Raw genomic sequence first — 23399 nt, 5'->3', positions numbered from 1 at the left:
CTCCCAAAATGCCTATCTCCTTCAGGAAGCCTTCTCTCTGGCTGCTGCATCTTGGATTGTGGTTCAAATCCCACCCCTGCACTTGTATCGGCCCAGAGCAAGTTGCTGCCCGTGGAGAACAGGCTGCTGTGGAGATGGCCCTGCGCAGCCCCTGGCACGCAGTAGGGAGGGGCACGCAGCACGGGCTGAGCACCAGCTGCCACTCCTTGGCGCCCTACCAAGGCCCTTCCACCCCTGCCTTCCGAGGCAGCGAGAATGTACTGGCCCCCTGCTGTCCCAGGGGGACCTCCCTGCCACCCCATACATGGCAAGGCCCTTTGGGGGATGCCGCCCGCCTTGGCGGTCAGGCCTGGTCTCAGAAGGGACCACACCTGGGACCTTCGGCCCCTCGCCAACCCTCCTGGGCAAAGCCTGCCCTGGAGGTCCCCACATTCTCCCTTGTGCCCCAGGCTTGAGCCTCGTCCCCCGCGGCCCGGGCTCTACGCCCTCTCTGATCCCATCTCATTGTTGCCTGCTGACCGAACCAGGCAGGAGTTCAGAACTTACAAAACAGACCTCACTCTGAACAGAAATTGTTTTCATCCTTTATTTCCGAGAGTGCCAAGATCAGAGGGCTTAAGAGAAAATAAAAGAATCCAAACCCTGGTCCTAGCCCAGCGTCCAGGGTTTTGTCCCAGCAGCGGCTGCCAGGAGGGGGGGTAGGGTGTGTGGCACGGCAGGGCCCCCGGGGGCTGTGGAGGGCAGGAGCTAGGTGGGTGCAGCAGGCGACCTCCAGTTCCCTCTGCCAGGCAGGCTGGGGCGAGGGCTTTGTCCTAGGAGGCCCTCTGCTGGAGAACCGGAGACACTGCAGGGGCGGAGAGGCCCAGGTGCCCCGGCAGCGCCGCACAGCTCCCGCCCCACACTGAGCGCTGATCTGCACGGGGCCCTGGCTGGGAGACTGGGGGCAACCTGCTCCCCCAGTGCCCAGACAGGGCTGAGCCCCCGTCCCGAGGCTGGTGTCACAGGGACGCCCCCAGCCCAGCCCGAGTCCCCCACCTCGTCCTTCTGTCCCACATACTCTTCATCATCTGCCCGCTGAGGAAGCTTCTGGAAAAAGCAGAGACTTGAGAGATCGCTTCCTGGAATACATGTATTTGATTCTTCCTGTTGGTGTGTCACACGGGACCCAACTCCCCAGGGGCACAGGGTGGGCGGGCGGCCTGGCCACAGCCACTACTTCTTGACAATCTGGATGACATCCTCATGCTCCATGGTGTGGGCCAGGCCCACCCGCTGCGGGCTGTACTTGGTGCTGGTGCCCTGGGGGGACGGCAGAGGGGCCACATCAGTCTCAGCGCTGACCGAGGCCACGTCCAAGGGGGCTGCACTGGAGGGAGGCAGGGGTGCGCATGTGGGAGTCTAAAGAGGGCGGCCCTGGCGCCGGCAAACACAGAGGCCTCCGAGAGCGGGACTCCCCAGGGGTCTGGCCAATGCTGGAGAGGCTGGTGTCCGGTTTGGGACAGCATGCATGTCTTACGGCGCGGGAAAGACACACAGACACTGTGGTCCCCCTAGGGAAGGGCAGGGAGTGTTGGGGATGCCGCCAGCCCGCCTCCGCCGACTCACCCACACCAGCGCGTACTTGAACTGGCTGGCGAGTGACCGGTGGATGCGGTGGCACTAGTGGGAGGACAGAAGAGTCAGACGGTGAGGTAAGGCTCCCCCCCCAACGCCACCAAGCACTACGTACACGCTGAGCAGTCCTTCCCAAGGTGGGCACTCCCCTGGCACTGGCCTGCTGCCCACAGGCCCCACCGCGGCCTAGTGACCCTGACACTGAGGTCAGGTGTCATCAGTGGGAGACACACTTGCGTCCCTAGCAGTGGGGAGGAACAGAGGGCCCTCCAAGGCCATTGTTTCAATGTGGGGGAGGGCATGTCGTGTGGGGATGGAGACCCTTGCTCCTGAGTCCACAGTGCCTCTCGCCTGGGGAGCCCAGCACGGTCCTCTGCCTCGGGGGCCCACGGGCCATGGCGCTCGCAGGCAAGGCCTTTGTCGGCCAGGGAAGACAGCAGGGCCTGGGCTGGCGTGGGGAGGCTGACAGCCCAGGGAGCTGGGGTACAGCCCCCGGTGCCTGGGACAGGCAGGTGTCCTGGAAGGGCGAGTGAGGAGGGGGTAACCACCGCAGAGCAGGCCTCTGTGGGACCAAGCCCAGGCTCTGGGGCAAGGCCTCCAAAGCCCCTCCCCACCCCACTAGCCTGGCACCCTGCTGCTCCAGACCCCACGGCAGCTGGGAGCGAACAGCCAGCACTTCGCGGTTGCTCCTGCCCCGGGCCTTTACACCTGCCACCCCTCCCGCCTGGAGCACCCTCCTGCTCCTCGTGTTTCCTGCTTCTCTTTCCAGGTGTGGCTGAAGCCCCACATGCTCTCGGGCAGGTAGCTGGGGCCCGGGGAGGGTTAAGGAAACTGCCCACAAACAGTGCCGGGTGACCCTCGAAGGGCCAGCCCCCGCAAGGCAGCCGTGTTGATGGCCTGCTGGACCCCAGCAAGAGACACTGCAGTCACGGGTTCCAAAACCGGCCCGGGGACAGGGACTCCCACACAGCATTCTGTGGGGTGACCTAAGGGAGGTGGGAGAGTGACCTTGAGTTTCTGTGGCTTCCTTCTGCCTGGCGAGTGAGCTCTCAAGGGCTGAGCAGTGGTCAGCCGGGTCAGCCTCTCCAGGCCGGCCAAGGCCCAAGACCGGGCTTGCTGCGTGAGTGGAGGGAGCGTGAGGCCAGACCGCAGGCCCGCCCTGCCCACAGACCCTGAGGAGAGGTGAGCCAGAGCAGCAACTTTCAACCCATGCGCCCCAAGAATTTTTAGAGTGCGATACCTGACTGTGCAGTCAGGGGCCCAATGACAAAGTGACCGCAGCCAACACAACAGCACAGTCCAGTGTGAATGACTCAAAATCACACGTATTTTGCCCTGGCTGGTGTGGCTCAGTGGGCTGGGCCTCATCCCACAAACTGAAAGGTCGCTGGTTCTATTCCCAGTCAGGGCACAGGCCTAGGCTGCAGGCCTGGTCCCGGCTTGGGGGCGTGTGGGAGACAACTGATCAGTGTTTCCCTCTCTTTCTTTCTCCCTCCCCGCTCTCTGAAAATAAATAAATAAAATCTTTTTGAAAATTATACCTATTTCTTTTTGTCAGGTTGGCAAAAACAAAAGTCTCTTTTGGTGTGCTGCAGAATTCTAGTAATTAGTTTATGTGTGCCACGAGATGAAAAAGGTTGAAATCACTGAGCTAGAGGAAAACAAAGCCCAAGAAGGTGTGACCTGGAGCATCGCCCCGGCTCTTGGCAGTCACCTGATCCAGAGAGGCGGTGCAGGGACCCATCAAGGAAAAGGAGGCCCCGCGTCTGACGCGGAAACATGCCCTTCCCCTCCCCGGCCCACCACTCAGCCCAGTGCCCTGCCTCTGGGTCTCTGCACACCCTGTCCCCTGCCCAGCAGGCTCCTGTTCCTGCCACCTCCTCAGTCAGGTCCTGCTTGGCCTCAGGCCCCGCCAGGTCACCTCCTCCGAGACCCCCTGGCCTCTCTGTGTAGACCCGGGGGCACCTGTCCCAGCTCGCCATCCTCTTCCTCCACGACATCCACCTTTAGGTGTGATGGCCTAGCTCTGACACTGGGTGTCTGGCATATGCAGACCCGAGAGGACCCGAGTCCTGGCAGGAACTGGGTCTACTTTATTGATGCTCTGTAAACTGTGCAGCACAGAGAGCATGCATGGCCGCACCCAGGCCAGGGGCCGCGTCTGGGAGCAGGAAGGGCAGGCTACGCCAGGGGCCGGGGACCTGGAGGCCAGGACGAGGAGACGCGCCCTGCCGTGAACACAGGAACCCGCGGGGCAGGAGCTCTCCTCAACCGGTGCCTCCAAGGCTCGGAGGGGCCCGCGGCACGTAGCACCGAGGCACGACAGGACGGCAAGGACCGCCGCTGCCTGGACATCTCCCATGTACCGGGCAGCATGCCGGGGGCTTGACCTCAGCCAGCACTGTCCCCAGCTAACTGGGTGGGCGGCCCCATCCCCGCCGCACGGAGGAGGACGGAGGCTCGGCATGCAGCTGGGAAGGGCGGCCGGGATGGGACGCGCCCCAGGTCTAACGCCAGGGCCTGCCCTTGGCCCTCTGCCACAGCAGCACGTGCCCTCCCGTCAGCCGAGGGCCAGAGGGCTGCAGGCAGGCCCCCAGCCCCGGGGGAGGGGGACGGAGAGCGCGCCCCGGCCCCTGTCCGGGCAGGTCGCAGGAACTCACCACATGCTCCACGGAGGCCCCTTTCCGGAGGATGATGGCATCTGAGAAGTCCGGCCTCTCTGCACAGGGAGATGGGGGTGGGTGTGACCTGCAGCCATGGCCCCAGGCTCTGTGGCTCCTTCCCACAGGAGAGGTCCTTCCCATCTCCTGTTTGGGGCTGTGCCCACCCCCCTTTAGCACAGTCTCATTGGAGATCCCCATGCAGGTTCTACAACCTTGACCTTAACACAGAAAGTCAGAACAGCCAGCAGCCCACTCAGCCACGAGCGCCTCGGCTGAGGCGAGCCAGAGGGGGCATCTGGAAGGCGCGATGTGACAGCTGCTGGCACCCCATCAGGGGCAGCTACCGCGCTCCCCTTGCTTGCAAGGTCAAGGTTGGTGGAAACAGCCAGGACTCAGCGGCTACGCCCTAGCGTGTGAGGTGTGTGTAGAGGGTGGAGAAATGCAAAAGGCTCTTGTGTGCTCAGTTGTCCCCAGTCCTACTGTGGGGCCCGCCACAGCTGGGAAATATCAGGCGGGGGTTACCGCTGTCGCTGGCGGCGAACTCCAGAGCAGCCTCCATCCCACTGACCCCCCATCCCTGCCCCTCAAGACCAGGAGCCCCAGAACTTGGCGTTCTTTGCCGTAAGGGCTCAGGCTGAGGCCTCTGCCGGCCCGGGATAGAGGACGGTGCCAGCCTTGAGTGGGGGAAAGCCGAGCTGTGTGCACAGCAAGTTGGGCCGGGGCCCCGGCGAGTGTGGGGCTCGGCTGTTTCTTGGGCTGCGTGCCGCCCGACTCACGTCCTCTCTTCTTGGTGTATATGCAGGTCAGGGCCAGGTACTCCCAAAGCATTTCAAGCAAGTAGTCCAGGTTCAGCTTCATGCCACAGCTGCCGGGGAGGAAGGTGGCCAGTCAGGGGAGCCCCCTGGGCTCAGAGGGCCGGGAGGGATCTCTGCTTTCTCACTGTGGCAGGGGACCACCTCTATCCTGCTGGGCACAGGCACCAAGGCCAGTGTGGCCAGCTGGAGCCTGTGGGGAACCAAGCCTACAGTCCTGACAGCAGCTTGACACTCCAGCTGCCAATGCCTCTAGCCAGCAACCGCGATCACGCCCAGCGGTGGTCAGCCAGGGGTCCCGGGGGTCCCCCCTGCTCTCTGCGGAAGGCGCACAGCAAGTGTAGTTGACACGGGTATCTGGGGGTGAGCCTTCTCCTGGTGCCTGCTGTGTGGGGACTGGTGAGGGGCTGTGATGGGGTTAAGGGCAGAGGAGGACAGTCTAGAGTCTGCCCCGCCTGAGAGGGACTTCAGCGACACAGGGCAGGGCCGGGGAGCTGGCTGCTGACCCCTCCCAGATGTCTAGCCCTGAGCGGGTGTCAGCCTCTGCAGAGCTGTTTTGAGCACGGCGAGCAGGTAAAGGTGCTCTCACGCCCCAAAGACAGGCATGTCCTCGGGCGGCTGCTGCAGTGCAGCAGGAGAGGGGACGAGGCTGTCCTCCGGGAGGGACGCTGGCTCTCCACCGCTCTTTGCGGCAGCTAGCAATGCCCAGAAACGGTCCTTGTGCTCGCATCCGGGACCCTCGTCCATCCTGGGCACCTGTCACCCCAACCTGGTCCCTGAGCACCTTCCTCGCTGCGAAGCTACGGAGAACCTGGTTTGAGCTGGGGGGCCGGCAAAGGTGAGCACACAGTCAGTGCGCCTCCAGGGAGGGGCCCCGCGTGATGGCGGGGAGTGAGCCAACAGCCACCAGCTGGGGCTCACGTGGCCCCAAACCCACCCACGTCGACAGGGAGCAAGGTGGCCAAGGACCGCTCTGCCCCCCTGGTAACTCAGTTCCCTTTTCCTTGGCCCTGTGCCGAGACAGCCACGTTGACCAGGGTACTGGCAGCACTGGCTACGGCCCCAGGGCATTCTCGGGGACTAGGTTTAACGGCTAGTTTTGAAGGCTCTTCACCATTCTTAACCTTCACGGACACTAGCCTTCTGTTTTCGTACCCAGAGTCCACCCCACATCACCGACACTGCCCATGTCAACCCCGGGTGGCACCAACCCAAAGTCCCCAGCCACTGGGAGGGCCTCCTGCGCCCTGAGCCGAGCCCTGGCGCTCGCTCGGTCGGGCCAGCTGTGGGAGGCCTCACGGACGGGATCCCACAGAGGGCGGCAGAGCCCCACCTGATGACCACGCTGTTGGGCTTCCGGGCCAGGCGATCCACTTCCTCCATGGAGATCTGGTCAATTTTGTTATAAACCTGGGATTGAAAGGAGGAGGTGGGCGCCGAGGAAGGGAAAACAAAGGAGCGCAGGACAAGGGCCCCCACGCAGCCACAGCCCTGCCCGCGGCCCCGCCCTCCGCACGCTGGGGCACGGGGGCCCACGCCAACTGTCCTTCCGCCCCTTGTCTCCATGATGGGGAAAGGCGGAAGGGCCCTGAGCCGCCAGCCCCCCAAAAGGCTAGGCCAGAACCCCAGGATCAAGCAAGGCATGTCCGCAAGACTCAAGGAGCCACTGGGATAGAGGGGAGATGAGGGCGGAGACAGCTCTGGGCTCTTTCTGCCCCTCAGAGAAGCCTGTCCCCTGTTTGGGTCACGGGGGCTCAGGAAACACGGCCCAGGGCCAGGGCTCTGCTCCCACAGGGCACGGGGCAGGGGCTGGTGCCACGTACATACAAGCAGGGCATGTACACTCGGTTGCCCACGATCACGTCGATGAACTCGTCCGGGGAGCAGTCCTCTCGGAAGAGCACTTCCGCGTTGAAGATCTCTGAGGGGCTCTGGTTAAGGGCGACGGTGCCCTGGCAGCCCCTCACGCCCGCTCCGCGAGGGGCCGAAACAGCCCATCGGGCACGCGCTGCCTGACAGGGACGCTGGGGGCCATCCACTCGCAAGGTTTTACAAGATTTAAGTTTGGGGAGCCTTTTTCTTTTCAAAAGAAGCCACAATATGTAAAAGTTTTGATCAACAGTTTAAATCTTTGCTGTTAGGCAAGAAAGCCTGCCTGCCAAAATCCCGAGCACCTCAGTGGACGTCCAGGCTTCAGTGACAGGAGCACCGCCTGAAAGCGCTGGCCGAGCCCACCCCCCACCCCCCGACGCAGAGCTCCCCCAACGCCCAGCTCACCTCTGCCTCTGTGGCCCAGCCCTGACCCTGGAGCCCCAGAACCCACCCAGACCCCACTAATGCTGTAGCAGTGTGTGCGGGGGCCCCCGGTTCTCCCCGAGGCTTCTCCAGACCAGAAAGCCCTGGGCCCCGCGGCTCTTCCCCTTGCCATCTCGCCGTCCCTCCGGGTGTGACTGGCCACCACGGCACCCAGTAGTCGGCGAGGAGCCAGGAGGCAAGGCTGTCATGTGGCAAGCCTCTGCTTAGTGAGCCGGAAGGCAAGGGAGACGGGCCCCATGGCTGCTGCTGCAGCATCTCCGCGCCTCCTCCAGGGGTTCCGGGGAGGCGGGGAGGCTGGGGCCGTCCCAGGGCCCCTGCAGGCTCTGGGTGCCCCCTCGTGGCTCGTTCGTTAAGGATACTGTACTCGTGCAGGATCAGTTGCACCAGCTTTTCTGAGCACTGGGTCAGTGTCACCGTCGAATTAAAGGAGATGCCACCGCCCTTCTTTGGCTGGAGAGCAGGGGGGAAAAGAAAGCTGCTGACCGAGGGTCAGCTGCAATGGTCCCCCAACGTGTCTCAGCTACTGGCTGACGCAATCCCGGAGCCCTGCCCCACAGCCTGCAGGCGGCAGGGGCCTCACCTTGAAGTAGATGTTAGGCTTGTGCTTGTTGAGGCGGATGCCCACTGACTCCAGCTCCTTCTCCAGAAGAGACCTGGGAAGAGCCCTCTTGGCTTCATGGGCGCCCGGGGGCAGGCTGCGCAGCGCCCTTCCGCCCCCCTCTACCCACCCCTGGCCACCTGATGCTTCCCTTCCCAACAACCCGGAGCTGCGGGGTCTCTGCCTAGTCCGGGGAGGGACAGCCCGGTGTTCAGTCAGGGGGCAGAGGCAGGCCTGGTGTGCCCCTCAGCCGGCAGGCCGGGACACGAACGGGGCTTCTGTCACTTGGGGCTGGGCTCCCGGCAGGTTTGGGGCAGTGGCTGGGGCACTGGGCTTCCGCACGCAGGAGCTGGAGCCAGGCCACGCTCCTCTGGCCTTAGACGGCCGGTGCTGCCGGGGGGCTCCTGCTACGAGCCCTAGCCAGGCTCTGTGCTGGACGCATGCCTCCTGAAGAGGATGCAGCAGACTGAGTGCTCTGGGTCTCGCCTGTGGACAATCCTGCCGCTGCTCCCACGTGACAGGCCCAGCAGCGTGCCGACTGTCCACCACGGGCTCCAGGACCCATCTGCAGGGACCCAGAGCCTTCCCAGACGTGTCAGCCCGCCCTCCTACCCCACCCTGCGGACCTCTGCACCTCTCCCTTGGTGGCGTCCAGCATCATGATGACGACGTCCGCTGTGCGTGCCACGGCAATCACCTGCCGGCCACGGCCTTTCCCTGGAGAGGCAGAAGGGACGTGGTCACATAGTGACACGGGCAGGACCCCTGTGACCCCAGCCGGCCCACAGCACCGCAGACTCCTGCTGTGCCTCACAGGCTGCCATGGTGTTGGCCACATGCCACCGCCCAGGCCATGACTCCTTTGGCATTTTTTTAATCGAGACGCGACCTTACTCGTGACTTGTTTCAGGACATTCGACATCACCACCTTGTGAGGGGTGACATCCTCTCCCAGGCCCTGTGCTAAGTGCTTCATGAACATTTTCTCACCTGGTCCTCAAAACTATCCTGTATGACTGGTGTTTTATCACACCCATTTTACAGGTAAGAAAACTGAGGCTTGGCTTAGAGTTACTCAATCACTTGCCCACAACACAAAGCCAGTGGTGCCAGGACTTGAAATTGTCTGTCCTCTCTAGAAAACAGGGTGACAGAGCGCCTACCGGGGTGCAAGACCCCAGGGGACAGCACAGGCGGAGGGGCTTCAGGGACTGCCCCACTAGGGCCAGGCCCCACCATTATTAGACGGCCAGAGGGGCCAGGAGCCTTGCCAAGGTCACACAGAGCTGGGGACCAGAACTGGAGCGCCAGGATCTAGGCAGATCTCTGACCCGGAATGAGGGTCAGGTGGGCGACGTCTGTTCCCGGCTGCCTCCAGCCTGTGCACGACCCCCAGAGGAGGCGGGACCCCAGGCCCCTCACAGGCCGCTGGGATGGCGTGGAAACCAATGCCACCCCCCACCCAGCTCAGCGGGCAGGACTTCGAGCGACGGGCAGTGGGGCGAGGGGGGGCCTAGCAGGGAGGCACCGGGTACCGGACCGGAGGTCTGGCTGTGTGGCTGGACAGGCAGCTCCACACCCAGCTCTGCCTCTGAACAGAGGGATACGTTGTCATTCAGGGCAGACCCTTGACCTTTCTGTCCCCAGGGCTCCTCCTGGCTATGAAAAGGGAATGAGGACACCCCCTGAGCCACAGAGCTGACTGAGGGCTAAGTGAGGTGACGGCCAGCACACAGCCCGGCACTTGGCATGGGCTGGGCAACCACCCGTTGGCGGCCATCTCAGCAGAGGCTGCGCGCAGCGGCCGGCCACCAGAAGCCCTCAGCACACTCCCGTCTGAAAACCAACCAACCCCACCCCAAACAGCGGAGGCCAGGCTGGGAGCACGGCCTGCGGGGCCAGCTGGCGGGCGTCCATCCTCGCAGGGAGCGCGCGGAGTGGAGGTGGGGACCAAGCCTGCCTGCTGAGCTGCACAGCCCTGCGCAGGTCGCTTCCCTGCCTCAGTTTCCTCCCCTTTAAGGTGGATCTCTCTGGGCTGTGATGGGCCAGGGTCCCCTAAGTACAGAGCACCGAGCAGTGTGAGGGATTGTGAGCCCCGCCCAATTCCAACCGCGAGGCTCCCTGCACCCGAGGGAGAAGCTGGGCCCGGGGTGCCCAGCCCACACCTTGTGCTGCGCCTTCGATGATTCCAGGAAGGTCCAGGAGCTGGATGTTGGCTCCTTTGTACTAGGAGGCAGAAGAGAGGACAGTGAGGTGAGGATGGGCCGCCGCTGGGCTGGGTCCCCCTGGCCCAGGGCCCGACAGCCGGCAGCTGGGGGCTGCTGGGAGCCCGAGTCGGCCTCCTGGGCCACATCTGAGCCCCGACCCCACCGGGAGCCGAGGAGTTGTTGCAGGCCCACAACACTCATCGCTGATGGCAACAGCTCTTCACAAATAAAGTGCTTCACTGCGAGGGGCTTGAGGCCACAGGACACCGGCCGCACAGGGCCCCCGCCTTCCCAGGCAGCAGGGTCCAGCCTGGCAGCAGGAAGAGGCCTGAACCGGGGGGTGGGGGTGTGGGCACAAAGGGGGTGTCCACCAGGAGACCTGCGCCCCCAGGGGTCCAGGGCCGACCCCTGGGACCAATCACTACTTCAGGGTGGCCGCGCATCTCTGGGGTCTCGGCAGCCAGAGCGCCCGTGCTTCAGGCCACACACACTCAGGACACACTTATACACAACTACAGACAGCAGCCCACACCCCTCCCCGTCCTGGGACCCAGCAAACTCCAACTTACTTCAATGACCCCAGGGATACACGTCAGGGTTGTGAATTCATAGGATGCAGCTTCACTGGCTGTGGAGGTCATTAGACTCAAGAAGGTGGACTAGGAGAAAAAGAAGGCCACGACATCAAGTCTTGCCCCAGGCTCCTCGGAGAATCTCCAGGCTGCAGGCAGCAGGGAGAGCCTCTCCTCGCCCCCTGCCTAGTGACGGCGTGTGTACGTGTGGAGCGAAAGCAGGAAAAGTTCCCACTGGGCTTGGGCTGGGCTCCGCTCGGAGGCCTCGGGCCTGGCGCGGTGGACACAGGCACCTGGTCTCTAGGTGCATTCTCCCACTTCATTCAAGGGGCCCTCCCCAAGCTTCTCAAAACCCTCCCGACCATGTTGGGCCCCAAGAGAGCTTCCAGCAGGTGGCAGCCCATGGCACTCAATGCAGCTGCTCATCCAGGGAGAGGTGACGCGCAAGGAGACTCTGGCCTCCCCACCAGGTGGTGGGAGCAGGTGCGGGGGGAGGGAGAGGCGGGCTGGGAAGGGCCTGGGGGGAACACTCCCGAGATGGTTCACGGCGGGAATGGGGCTAGGGCTTGGCTAGTAGACACCTGGCCTGGAGCCTGCGCCTGTTGCGGGACCTGGGCAAGAAACCTCACCCTCTAAGCTTCAGGGTCCTCCTACGTGGAGTGGGAACCCCTGCCCCTCCCTTTCCCAAGGGGCTGCGTGCAGCTGGGTGGGGATGATACAGCCCGTGGCGCACTGTCTGGGGCACAGCAAGACCACGGTGCTGGACGCCGCGGCCCAGGGGGCCAGCAAAGCCGCGGGCAGCACCGACAGGAAACGAAACCAGGCCCTGGCCTCAGGCGCCCACCTCGTCAGCAGGGCACCTGAAACAAGCCCGGGGTGCAGTTTCGACCGGGATGGTACGCCTAGGCTGTGCCCTTCCCTGGCAGGCAGGAAGGCTGGGGGCGCGCTTCACTCACACACTCTGAGACTGAGACCCAGAAGGCGGCACGGGAAGAAAACACAGGCCTCAAATCTGGCAACTCTGCCCTGGGGACCGCAGGGAGTGGGGCGGGGGGTGGAGCAAGGGCCACTGCAGGACGGCCCCGACCCTGCCTGGCCGCCGCAGGGGAGGCCTGGGCCCTCCTGCGGCCGGGGAGCCCGGATCCCCAGCAGGGCAGTGGGACCTGGCCACGGGGTCCAGACCTGCGGGACTAGGGCGGCGTCCTCCGGCCTGAGCGCCTCGCCTGGGGGAGAAGTCCTTGGCAGACTGGAAAGTAGAATCGAAAGGAAAGGCGAAAACTAATGAGCCCATAACAACACCGGAGGAGTTAAAGCCTGGAAATCCCCACTTGTCACCTGCGGGACAGCTGTGAGCACACCACCTTGCTTGGTCATTTAAGGGCAGTATGCACACGTTTGCCCTGTCTTTCCAGGTAGCACTTTTTCAAAGCAACCAAACAGCCCCATGACAAGGCAAAGGGCTACTTCACAGGGAACATCAGCTAACCAGTGTGGACGGAGTCAGAGAACAGAGAACTGCTGCTCCCAACCCCTAACACAGACCCCGAGGCTGGGACCGCTCACTGGTGCCGGGACTACTGAGAGGCGGCCACGGGCCTGACCGCTGCGAGCGCCACAGCGGCCCTCGCTCGCTCGGTGTCTTGGCATGGCGCCAAGTGAGGTGCCCACCGCCTATAGCCTGGGCGACGCAGCCCCGGCGCTCAGGTCGCGGGAAACACATATGCGGATGCACAAGCTAAAGCGCACCACGGGGCAGCGAGCTCTCCGGAGCATGGCCGTTCTGTAGGACTGCTGGTCTGGTCTCTTTAGCGAGTCAGGGTCATGACAAAAGGGACTGCTCTAGATGAAAGGAGCTGCAGTGACAACACACACAGGGGCTTCCTGGGGACCAGAATGGACCCGAGTTTGGACAGACCAGTTTCAAAGGTCATTTTGGGGTAACCGCTGAGATCAGAATGTGGTCTGGGCATTAGATGATTGCTGGATCACCGTTAATTTTGTTGGGCGTGCTCTACCATTTTGTGACTAAGAGGCAAAATGTCCTTATTTGTCGGAGATAGAAGCTTAAATATTTAGGGTCATGAAGTGTGACACCTGTAATTTACTTCCGAATGGTTCAGTTGAAACAATGCCCCCCCAACACATACACACAAATACTGAGACAAAGCAACGTGGCAAAATGCCCATCAGCAGCGCATCTGAGAGGGCACACCGTACCTGTCCTTTCACCTCTCTGCATGCTTGGAAATTTGTATTATATAAAATTGGGAAGGATGAGAAAGAATCAGAAAGACAGAGGACCCGGAAACCACGCCAGGAGTGCAGACCACCAGGGCAGTCGGCCGCCCAGGGGGTGCCTGGGGGAAGCCCCACCCTCTTGGCTGGAGGGGCTCCAGCTCCTTCTGAGGGGCTGAAGCGGGGGGCCTCTGGGTGGCTCCGTCTGGCTTTTGTGAAGCTAGGGAGTCATGAGCACCCCATCGCTAAAGGAATGTGAGCACAGGCCAGAAAGCTCCCTGTGAAAGGGGGGCTCCCATTTCGTGGGAAGGCCGAAGCCGTGCACGACAGGAGGAGCGAATGGCTTGGGGGCTTGGGGGCGCAGGGGGCTCCGCAGCCGGTTTCCAGTCCATCTACAGCAACGCTGCCAGGCCCGCTCTGCCTGGCTCAGGCGATGACCAACATGGCACTGCACTCCCCGAGTCCACGTTGTGGCAGGGCCAGGAGGGGGAAGGATGCAGCTGGGTGCTGGCAATGACAGCCGGCGTGGAGACTGTGTTCCTGAGGGTTAAAAAGCGCTGAGATGCTGCCCTCGGGAGGGCGCCCTCCCGCAGTCCCTGAGGCGGAGCCTCGGCGTAGTAGACCTGCACCCACTGCAGCGCACGGAACCTGCCTGGACACAGCACGCGGACTGTGGGTGCCCTAGAAAACACTCCCAACGTCCCCAGACGGAGTCAGCCAGAGTCTCTCTGGCGGGTCATTAACAAGGCCGATGGCTGCTTTACAAACCCCAACCCCTGAGCCACGGTGCCTGCGTCCAGGAGTGCTCCCTCCGGAAACACAAGCCGCGTGCACAGAGCTTCAAGCACGGGGACAGTCACTGCAGCGCCACGTGCTCAGACAGAAGCCTGGACACCTAGCCACCACCCACGGGGAGGGGGCAGCGGACTGTTGGTAGTATGACCTCAGCACAGCACTCCAAGCAGCTGTCAAGAGACAGGGTAATTCTAATGTGTTCACAGAAGCAGGACAGCTGTCCTCGGTGAGGTGAAAGTGCCAGTGGCAAACGGAGGTGTGACCCCACGTGCACTGTGTGTCTGTGGAGTCAGAGAGCACATCGTGCCCAACTCCATGACACACACAGGCCTGCTCCGCAGGCGGAGGGCCAGGCAGGACGCGTGGAAAGCCGAGGGGGCTGCCCGTCTCGGGCAAGCACTCCCCCGCCGCTGCCCCCTTGTGTGTGCGGGGAGCTCCCGGGCCTTGGTTTCTAGATACCACTCTCCAATAAAAGGGACTGAGGCTCCTTGGAAAAATGACCGGTTCTAGGGCTGGGGCAGGGGATAAACAAGATGAGCCTGAAGCATCTCACAGAGAGTACAGAAGCGCCACAAAAACACACCAGGAGTATGTCTAAGAGCTGACCAAAATGGCTCAGAAGCCAGAACAATCTGAGCAACAAAATAACAGTCTGCTAGTAGATCCCAAAGTATACAATAAAGTCCACACTAATGTAAATAAATGATTAAATAAAACAGAGAGAAGAGACAAGTCTCATGTACAAAATTCCAAATAACTCACGTGGTCACGCCCCTCTCGAGGAGGAGCCGGCTCCCACTCCCACATGTGGGCAGCACGTGGTGACTTCCTCCTCAGAGGATGAGGCGCCTGCGGGGGGCACCAAGCGTGCAGGGCAGGAGCCTGACAAACGGCCCCTCGGCCAGGCGACCGAGGGCAAGGGCAGCTGTGATTGGTCACGCAGACAGCATGCGCCCTTGACACGAGGGGGTAAAACGGGCACTTCCCTCTGCGGCCTTCCTGCCGAAAAGCCATCATGCCCACCTAAGCGTGAGAAAAACACCCGGCAAACCCCCGCTGAGGGGCTTTCTACAGGGCACCCGACTAGCCCGCCTCCAAACTGTCAACGCCATCAGGTCAAGGCGGGTCTAAGACAGGCCCAGGGGGGTGTGAAAACGGAGCTCCGGGGGCGGGGGGAGACAAAGGAGAGTGCGGGGGCTGGGGCGTGGGGCACCGGAACTCTCTCTGCCAGCTTTGCAATTGTTTTGTAAATCCAGGACTCTTAAAATTTAAGTTTATTTTTTAAAAAGCCAGTCAGCTCAGTTAGTGCTTTTCTGCTCAAAACCCTTCAGTGATGTTTATCTTACTCCCCCGATAAAAATCAAATATGAATTTTACCCTAAACTAAGCAGCTCACAGAAAAAACCTTCTAGAAAACTCTGCAGTGGCTCCTACGTCACTCTTTTCCCAAGGCCATCTGGCCTCTGTAACGTGTCCCCCACTGCTGCTCACGCTCAGACCCCGCAGCCCTGGCCCCCTCGCCCACCCCCTCGCACACGCGGAGCACGTTCCCGCCCACGGCCTCTGCGCCGCTCCCTCAGCCTGGGATGCCCCCTCCCCAGGGTCTGCAAGCGCCAGTGCAGGCGTCTGCTCCGGGATCCGCTCACCAGAGCAGCTTTCCCAGCCCCCTCCCCCCTCCAAAGCACCCCAGTTGATGTGCCAGGCGCTCCACCAGCTTCCTGCCTTTCCTCCCCTGGGAGGGGAGCTCTGTGTGGGCAGGGACAGGACTCCCTCATCCCTGCGGTGCCTCCAGCAACTGGTACGTGGTGCACAACCAGTAAACGTGCACAACAGGGCAGGAGGCTGAGCACAGGCATTTCTGCTGCAGCGGAAAGGCTGTTCTCCAGCCCCAGCTGGTGTGGCTCAGTTGGTCGGGTGTCATCCCACAAACTGAAAGGCCACTGGTGCAGGGCACATGCCTGGGTTGCAGGTTCGGTCCCCAGTTGAGGCACATACTGAAGGCAACCGATCAATGTCTCTCTTTCATGGATGTTTCTCTCCCTCTCTTCCGCCCTCCCTCCCCCTCTCTCTAAAATCAAAAACAAAATAAAATAATTTTAAGAAGAATGTTTTCCATGTTAGGATGGTACAGGGGTGGGACCGGACCGCGAGGGAGGCCGGGTCCTCTCTGCGAAGAGCTGAGTCCTGTGCGCAAGGAGACCGCCTGCCTTCCTCCCCCGGCCCACAAGGACCATCACTGACCTTACCCACAGAGGGGAATCCAATCAGCGCCACGCGGGCGTCGCCCGACTTCATGACATCGAAGCCCTCCCCTTTGGAGGAGGCCGATTTGGATGGTTCCAGGAGCTGCGCCCGATACTTGGCAAGCTTTGCTTTCAGCAAGCCCAGGTGATACTCGGTGGCTGAAAGACGGAAAACAGGGTGAAGGTAAGTGTCCAAAGTACTCAGGCTCTGTGGGTCAGGTGGGGCCCCCCACACAGCCAAGGGCTGGCCAAATGGCAATCGTAGTCACGTGAGGAAAGAAAGCACTGCCCCTCTGCTGGAAATGCCCCCTTGGCCTCTCACTTCATTCAGAACAAAAGTGGGTCTCCTTGTGGAAACCCAGAGCCCACGTCAGCGGTTCTCGACAGGTCCGGCACTTGCTGCCTGGGGGCATCCCGGAAGGTTCCAGGGCGTTTCCCGTGGCTGCTCCACGGTGAGGTCCTCGCTGGCATCTGCTGGGCAGGGGCCAGGGGAGCCAACCGCCCAACAAGATGAGAGTCAGCCCGGCACAGCCAAGGACTGTTCTGTGTCCCACGCGACTTTTCATGTCCCAAAGACCCCAGAGGGAAGCCCAGGTTAGGGTGGCAGGGCCTGAAGCCTCCCGGTCTCACACACACACCGGGCACTTTTTGCGGCGTTAATAAATGCTGACATCCCCAGGAACCCAACTCCCCTGCGTGCTCAGGGACGACAACGGTGCGTTTGTTTGAAACTCGGCCTGGAGCTGCTCGCTGTGCCGGGACCCCAGGCTGCGCCCAGCAGCTCTCGGAGGGCTGCGGAGGCTCCACGGCAATGCGCCCGGCCTGGCCAGCACGGCGGCTGCCCCTGCCTGGGGCCCACCCAGAGGTGCGAGCACCTCCCCGCTCCACTGCCACTCACCACATCTTGACTGCGGCCCAACACCTGCACGTTGAAATGCACAGTATTTTTATCATGAATTACCTTCCGCTTTTTTCCCCATCGTATTACTATCAGGGCATTATATTGATATCTTTCAAATTCTCTGTGTACCAAACTTATACTACTGGTGGGGAATCCCATTTCAGGGTAGTAAAGAGGGTGTTATAAAGGCTTTGCTATAAAAGGAGACTGTGGCTGAGACTGCGAATCGGGGCTCTGGGTGGCCTGGTCCCTGGCCACTTCTCCAACGTCTCTCACCTCTCTCGCTTCTCTCACCACATTCCCCTCACAGCGGCTGCCTCTGCTACTTAAGAACATGCTGACCCTATTCCTGCCTCAGGACCTTGGCATTGGCTGCTCTTTCCAGTTCAGCTTTTTCCTTCTAGGGCTTGCCCCTTCTTAACACCCGAGGCTCCCCTCAAACGGCGCCCCCGCAGAGGCCGCCCCGGGCCAGCCCCGGGGACCGTGTCGCACCGAAGGCCAGGAGCCCGTGTGGGAGCCCACCCTGCAGTCTCTGATCATTTCACTCTGCATAAGTTTACTTAACCTTTTGCGCATTAGTTTTTGCACCTGCACAATAGGGATGTTAACAGTAACTACTTCACTGGATTTCTGTAAGGCTTATAGAGAGCACTAAGAACAAGGACCAGCACATGTACGGGGCCGCTCTGAGGGGTATCTGCAGTCCCGGGCAAGCTGGGGCCTGGGAGAGGACCGGTAAGCCTTGGCCGGAGCACTGGTAATGCGGATGACGGGCAAGACCCAATAACAACTCCGAGGGCCCCCAGGGGAAATCAAACTTAGATGTAAATTACAGCCCTTGAAGCAGGCTTTGTTTCTCCCTCCAGCTCTGCTAATATTATGCCAGATAACTAGTCCAGGCTGGGAAGGAAATTTACAAAATTCCTGGACCCTGACCCAAATCCCACCTGGCGCCATAACGTTTGCTCAACTCGGACCCAAGCAGTTCAGTGTGTTTCTGCCATTGTCCTCTTTAAAAAACACCTATTCTCTGTAAGCGTGAATTACTAATGTAATTAGATTACCTATCCATTCCTGCTACCTGTGCCCTGCTGGTAACCCTCTCAATAGAAGCCATTGAGCACGGGGCCCCGGGCCTTCCCCACTTGAGGGAATCGCCCTCCCCTTTCCTTCACAGGCACACGGCGTCTGGAAGGACTCATTCTTCCACCCGTGGTGAACCAGGGGACTTCACAGGCTGAAGTCCCCCATAAGCACATAGTAAGCTCCCAATAAGAGTTGGTTTATTAGTATTTAGAGTTGTAAATATTAGTATTTACAGTAGCCCCGCCTTTCCCTAGACACCTCTCTGCCTCCTGGTCCTGATTAGTAACTGCACAGCTCTTATCACTATTTGAACCATCTTGTTTCTTTAGTCCCCTCCCTCCAATAGCACAGGAACTGGGGTGATCACAGCAGTACCCCCAGCTTCCTGCACAGGGTATGGTTCAGGGCAAGTGCTCAGGAAATGTTCTAAGAAGTGAATGAGTGAACAGGTAGCAGTGAGAACTGGTCAAAAATGGGTTCAGCAACAGTCAGGTTCACACAGTCCTTCCCGTCATCCCAGCTCATAAAGGTTCCGAGCCTTGCCCTGGCTGGTGCGGCTCAGTGGATTGAGAGCCGACCTGCAAACCAAAGAAAGGGTCATCGGTTCGACTCCCAGTACAAGGCGATGACCCCAGTAGGGAGCGAGTGAGAGGCAATCACACATTGCCGTTTCTCTCCTTCTCTTTCTCCCTCCCTTCCCCTCTCTAAAAAACAAATAAATAAAATGTTTAAAAAAAAAAGATTCCAAACATCTCTGAAGGGAAGGACCAGGTCTTAGTCTCCCCCTCTCTCTCCTCCTCACCACTGCCAAGTAGCAGTGTCTCCACCTGACTGCTGCTTTCTTTGAATCCTGTAGAGGATGCCCCTCGGGGGAGCCAGAGAGGAGACTTTTAAACAAAGCAGGCTGTGTCTCTCCCGCTTATCCCCCTCCACTGGCTCCCAGTGCCCTTAGGACACGACGTGGACCTACGAGGTCCTATGTGATTGGCCCTCTCCCTCCCTCACTGCACTCCAGGCCGCCTCTTCTGAGCCTGAGATGCACTAAGTGTGTCCCTGCCCCGGGGCCTTTGTACCAACTGTTCCCTCTGCCAGGAACAGTCCTCCCCCAGCTCTTTGCCTGACTGGCTCCATGCCCAAGTTCTGATCTCAGCCCGAACGTCTCCTCCTCGTGGTGGTCTTCTCTGATCATTCCTCCTTAGCGGGCCCCGCCCACCGCCCTGGCACTCTGGTTTTCTTCACAGAAAGCACCGCTATCTGGAATCACCTTGTTTATTTAGTTACTGATTTACACACAGGAAGCCAGCTCCCCGAAGGCGGGGATGTGACTGCTCTGTCCACTGCTCTATCCATGCACAGTAGGGCTCAGTAAAGACTTAGAGAATGAATGAATGACAGAGGCCATTCCAGTCCCCAGCCTTCAGAACTAACTGCAGCCGAGGCTGGACACAGATCAGCCACCTGGCCCTCCTGGCTTCTTGCTCGCGCAACCCCACGGCTGGTCTGGCCAGGCACTGGGCCTCACCCATCTCGGCCAATCGCATCCCCCACTGCTCCCAGCCTTCCTTCTGATCTAGATTGTTCTCCTCACTGTCCCATGAACACAGCATGCTCACGGAGACTCCCATGTCTTTGCCCCCCACCTGGAATACCCTTCCCTCTCTACCAGATTCCTCCTGGAAGCCTTCCTGGGTGTCACCGTTGTCTCCTCACCTCTCTGAGCTCCTCCAGCCCCCACAATCTGAAGCCCATCAGGTTTGATGCCTCATCATGTGCCTTCATCACGTTGGGAGGTTTACTTTAAATCCTGAGCGCTCACCAATTGCCTAGTGTTCTGCCCACGCTATTTGCGGGCTACCACGGGGCAGGAGATTATTATCCCCATTTGCAGATGAGGACAGGAGGCTCAAAGAGGTAATGTGACTTTCCAAGGTTTCACAGCCGGAAAGTGGTGGAGCCAGGGTTCAAAGCCAGGTGGGCCAGCCTCCAGAGCCCTAACGCTTCCCCGACTCCACCTCGGGCCTCCCGGCAGCTGGGTGAGATTTTATCTTTGAGATGAGTCCTCCGGACTTCCCAGCACAACAGGGGAGAGCACCCACTCCCCAGGCCCCGCCACGAGGAGGCCCGGCTTCCAACCCTGGCCCTGCCTCTCCGGGTCGCACGCTTGCGCTGTGAGCTGAAACTTCTCTGCTCGCTCTCTCCCCTGCCAGCCCGCCGGGCACTGATCAGCTCTCTCAGGGCCCTGCCTGCCTCGGCACCACCCCGGCACTACCCCGGCACTCCTCCGCGGCCTTCGGGCCGGCTTCAGCTCTACCGCCGCAGTTGTTTCCCCACTTAACAGACAGGAAAACTGAGGCGAGCGACAAGGAGGGCCCCCTCGGGCTGGCGCTCACCCTTGTTCTTCTGCGTCCGAGCGATCTCCTTCTCGATCTCGGATATCTTCTCCAGGATCCCCATGGCTGCGGCTGAGCTGGGAGCACCTTCAGACACAGCGCCGGCTCCCCCAAGTCCGGCGGGCGGCGGCCGCGGCTGCACCCGAACGGCTTGTGCCCGGAAGCCCACGGATAACAGCGTCCTCTGGCGCCGGGCGCTCCAGGGTTCAGAGTCCGGGCGGGCGACGCCGAGTGAAGCGCCAGACACAATTGGTTCCGCTCTCCGGGCGGGCAGGGCTGGGGCCGCTAAGACGGCCCGGAAGGGGCTAGGCCGGGCAGGGGCGGGGCAGTGCTGCGCTGGGCTAGGGCTAGGGGTGGGAAGGAGCCGGGCCTGGGAGGTTCCGAAGCCGTCTTCGTGGTGAACCTGGACTGCAGTCCCCAGCGCAGTGGACGGCCAGTGTAAAGAAAAGGCGCTGAGTGGAAAGCCTGGTGGCTCTTTACCTAGAGGTTAAAAGTGGGTCCCCATGACGACATTACCCACGTGTTCTACTTAGCCTTCTATCTGCCATCAGGTATCTGCCATACACGCTGCAGTATGAAGTAGACAACATCCATGTGAATTCTTGCCAAAAAATACTCATCTGAGTTTAGACACGAGGAAACATTAGACAAATCTAGAAAGTGGTTCATTTTCTAAGACAAGTGGCCTGAGCTCTTCAAAATTGTAAATCATGGGGCAGGGGGACTAGATTAATCAAGATGTTAAATATAATGTGTGCATCTTGCCTGGACTCTGGTTGAAAATTTAAAAGCAGTTATAAAAAGACATTCTGAGGACAACTGGGGAAATTTTGACCTTGGATAGGATATTGGGTATTATGGAGTAATTGCTAATTTTCCTGGTGGGATGATGTAGGAGAATGTCTTTATTATTAGCAAATGCATGTTGTAATATTAGGGGCTGGCTTAGTCTGCTCAGGCTAACATGACAAAATTCCACACCTTGTTGGCTGAAAAATAGAAATTTTCTGGAGGCTGGAAGTCCACAGTGGGGATGCTTAGTGTGGTTGGGTTCTGGTGGGAGCCCTCTCCTCGGCCTGCAGACGGCTGCTTTCTTAGTGAGCATGCGAAGAGGGGGAGAGAGAACTCTCCGGTGTCTCTTCCTAAAAGGGGACTGATTCCAGTATAAGAACACCACCCCATGACCTCATCTGACCTTAATAACCTCCCAAAGACCCATCTCCATGTCCAAAAATCACATTGGGGGTTAGAGCTTCAACATATGAATTTGGGGGGGACCACAAACATTTGGTCCATAACAGGAGTGAAAGTACATGTTATCTGTATATTCCTTTCAAGTAGTTCAAAATAGTGTGTATTCATGTAGAGAAGGTGAGCTCAGTAAATGTAGCAAGATGTTAACAGTTGTTTAACCTGGGAGAAGTGTATGTGGGTGTGCATTGAAACATTCTCTTGCCCTGGCTGGTGTGGCTCAGTGGATTGAGCACCAACAGACAGAAAGGTCACTGGTTCTGTTACTGGTCAGGGCACTGCCTGGGGTGCAGGTGAGAGCCCGTGAGAGGTAGCCAGTTGATTTTTCTCTTGCACAGTGATGTCTGTCTCTCTTTCTCCCTCCCTTCTCCGCTCTCTAAAAATAAATAAATAAAATCTTTCAAAAAAGAATCTTTCAACTTTTCTGTATGTTTTTAATAAAAATTTGGATGGGAATGAGTCCTTGGAAATTAGACTTTTCCCAAATCTGAGGCACATAACTGTGTGAGCTTGATTAAATTTCTTAATCTCTCTGATCTTCTTTCTACATCCTAAAAATGGGATAATGTGGTTGCTATGAAAATGAAATAAGGCACGTAACCAACGTAGAGCACCCAGCACATGGTTGGCTTGCTCATAGCTCTTCTCAAGTGTCAGGGCCGTTGTAAGTCATTTCTCCCTTTTGGTTCTCACACCCATCCTCAGGTTCAACCCGAATTTACTTAACAGCCATTATATACCAGGCTCTGGGCTACTGGGGGCTTCTGGAAGCTGTGAGCTTGCCATTCTCATGCACACTTGCTAATAGACGTTACAAGCCTTGCAAAAGTGCCTGACCTGGCAGCTAAGCTGTTCAATCAGAGGGCTGAGATCGGAAAGCATAGCCTTCGATTTCAAGTCCGGTGGCCCCTAAGGAAACTTGGTCGACTGTGGGTAGGGCTGCCTACATATGAGGTTTCTGGAAGGTTGAAAGATGACATGAAAGCCCTTTGGGAACAAGGGAGGTCCATGCAAATGTGGAGGCCTGTGAGGGCCCTGGCCCCCAAGCGGGTCTCCAACTCCTCTCTGCCGTCAAATCCTACGTGATTCGGCTCCCCGGGCTTCATTTACTGCCACACGTGCACTCACGGAGGTGTGTTCACTTCCAGTTTATGTGTGAGGAAACAGATAAATGTGACTCGGGAATGTGACTCACCTTCCCAGCATCTGGCCTCTCTGCTCTTGTATCTGCTTCGGTCACAATTCCCAGCAGCTTCAGCTTCTTCACAAGTAGTGAGGTAATGGTGCTTAATTCAAGAATCACGGGGGAGATGACCAGGCTTTCCCCGGTCAACTGGACTTTCCTGCTTGGAGGTCCTGGGCCCTCCAGTCCCAGACCTGGGAAGCTAACTTTGAACCTTGCTTGTCCATGCTGCCCGAGGAATCTTTGAGACAGAGTTTACAGACTTCTGGAGAGGCTGCATTTGATCTGAGCATCAAAAGATATAGTCGTAGGAGAGGCTATAAGGGAGTTAAATGGTAATGGAAAAAAATACAGTTAAAAAAAGATATAGTAGTACCTTCTTACCTACTGTTTTTCTGTTGTTTCAGTTACCTTGGACAATCTTGGTCTGAAAACAAATAATTCATATGTTTTAAATTGTGTGTGATGAACCCTCATACCATCCCCCCGCCCTGCTCAGCGAATTCTTCCTTTGCCCAGCGTATCCGCACTGT

General features: G+C 59.4%; 1 protein-coding gene across 1 annotated transcript; it reads right to left on the bottom strand.

Moving 5' to 3' along the window:
* Positions 1 to 602: 602 nt before the first annotated feature.
* Positions 603 to 20624, bottom strand: DRG2 (developmentally regulated GTP binding protein 2). The gene is made up of 13 exons (XM_054571137.1): positions 20433 to 20624; positions 16054 to 16214; positions 10780 to 10869; positions 10169 to 10229; positions 8630 to 8720; positions 7986 to 8058; positions 7765 to 7855; positions 6913 to 7010; positions 6423 to 6499; positions 5054 to 5142; positions 4275 to 4333; positions 1606 to 1659; positions 603 to 1299 (listed from the first exon to the last, which is right to left on the bottom strand). Exons 1-13 carry the CDS (start codon positions 20494 to 20496, stop codon positions 1213 to 1215), a joined length of 1095 nt encoding a protein of 364 aa, XP_054427112.1. The 5' UTR covers positions 20497 to 20624; the 3' UTR covers positions 603 to 1212.
* Positions 20625 to 23399: the final 2775 nt, after the last annotated feature.

Source organism: Pteronotus mesoamericanus, unplaced genomic scaffold, assembly GCF_021234165.1.
Source record: "Pteronotus mesoamericanus isolate MK-2021 breed Mesoamerican mustached bat unplaced genomic scaffold, CSHL_Meso_final contig_22, whole genome shotgun sequence".
NCBI classification, from domain to species: domain Eukaryota; kingdom Metazoa; phylum Chordata; class Mammalia; order Chiroptera; family Mormoopidae; genus Pteronotus; species Pteronotus mesoamericanus.
The sequence above is the reverse complement of the archived record's forward strand: the minus strand, read 5'-3'. Positions and strand labels throughout refer to the sequence as shown.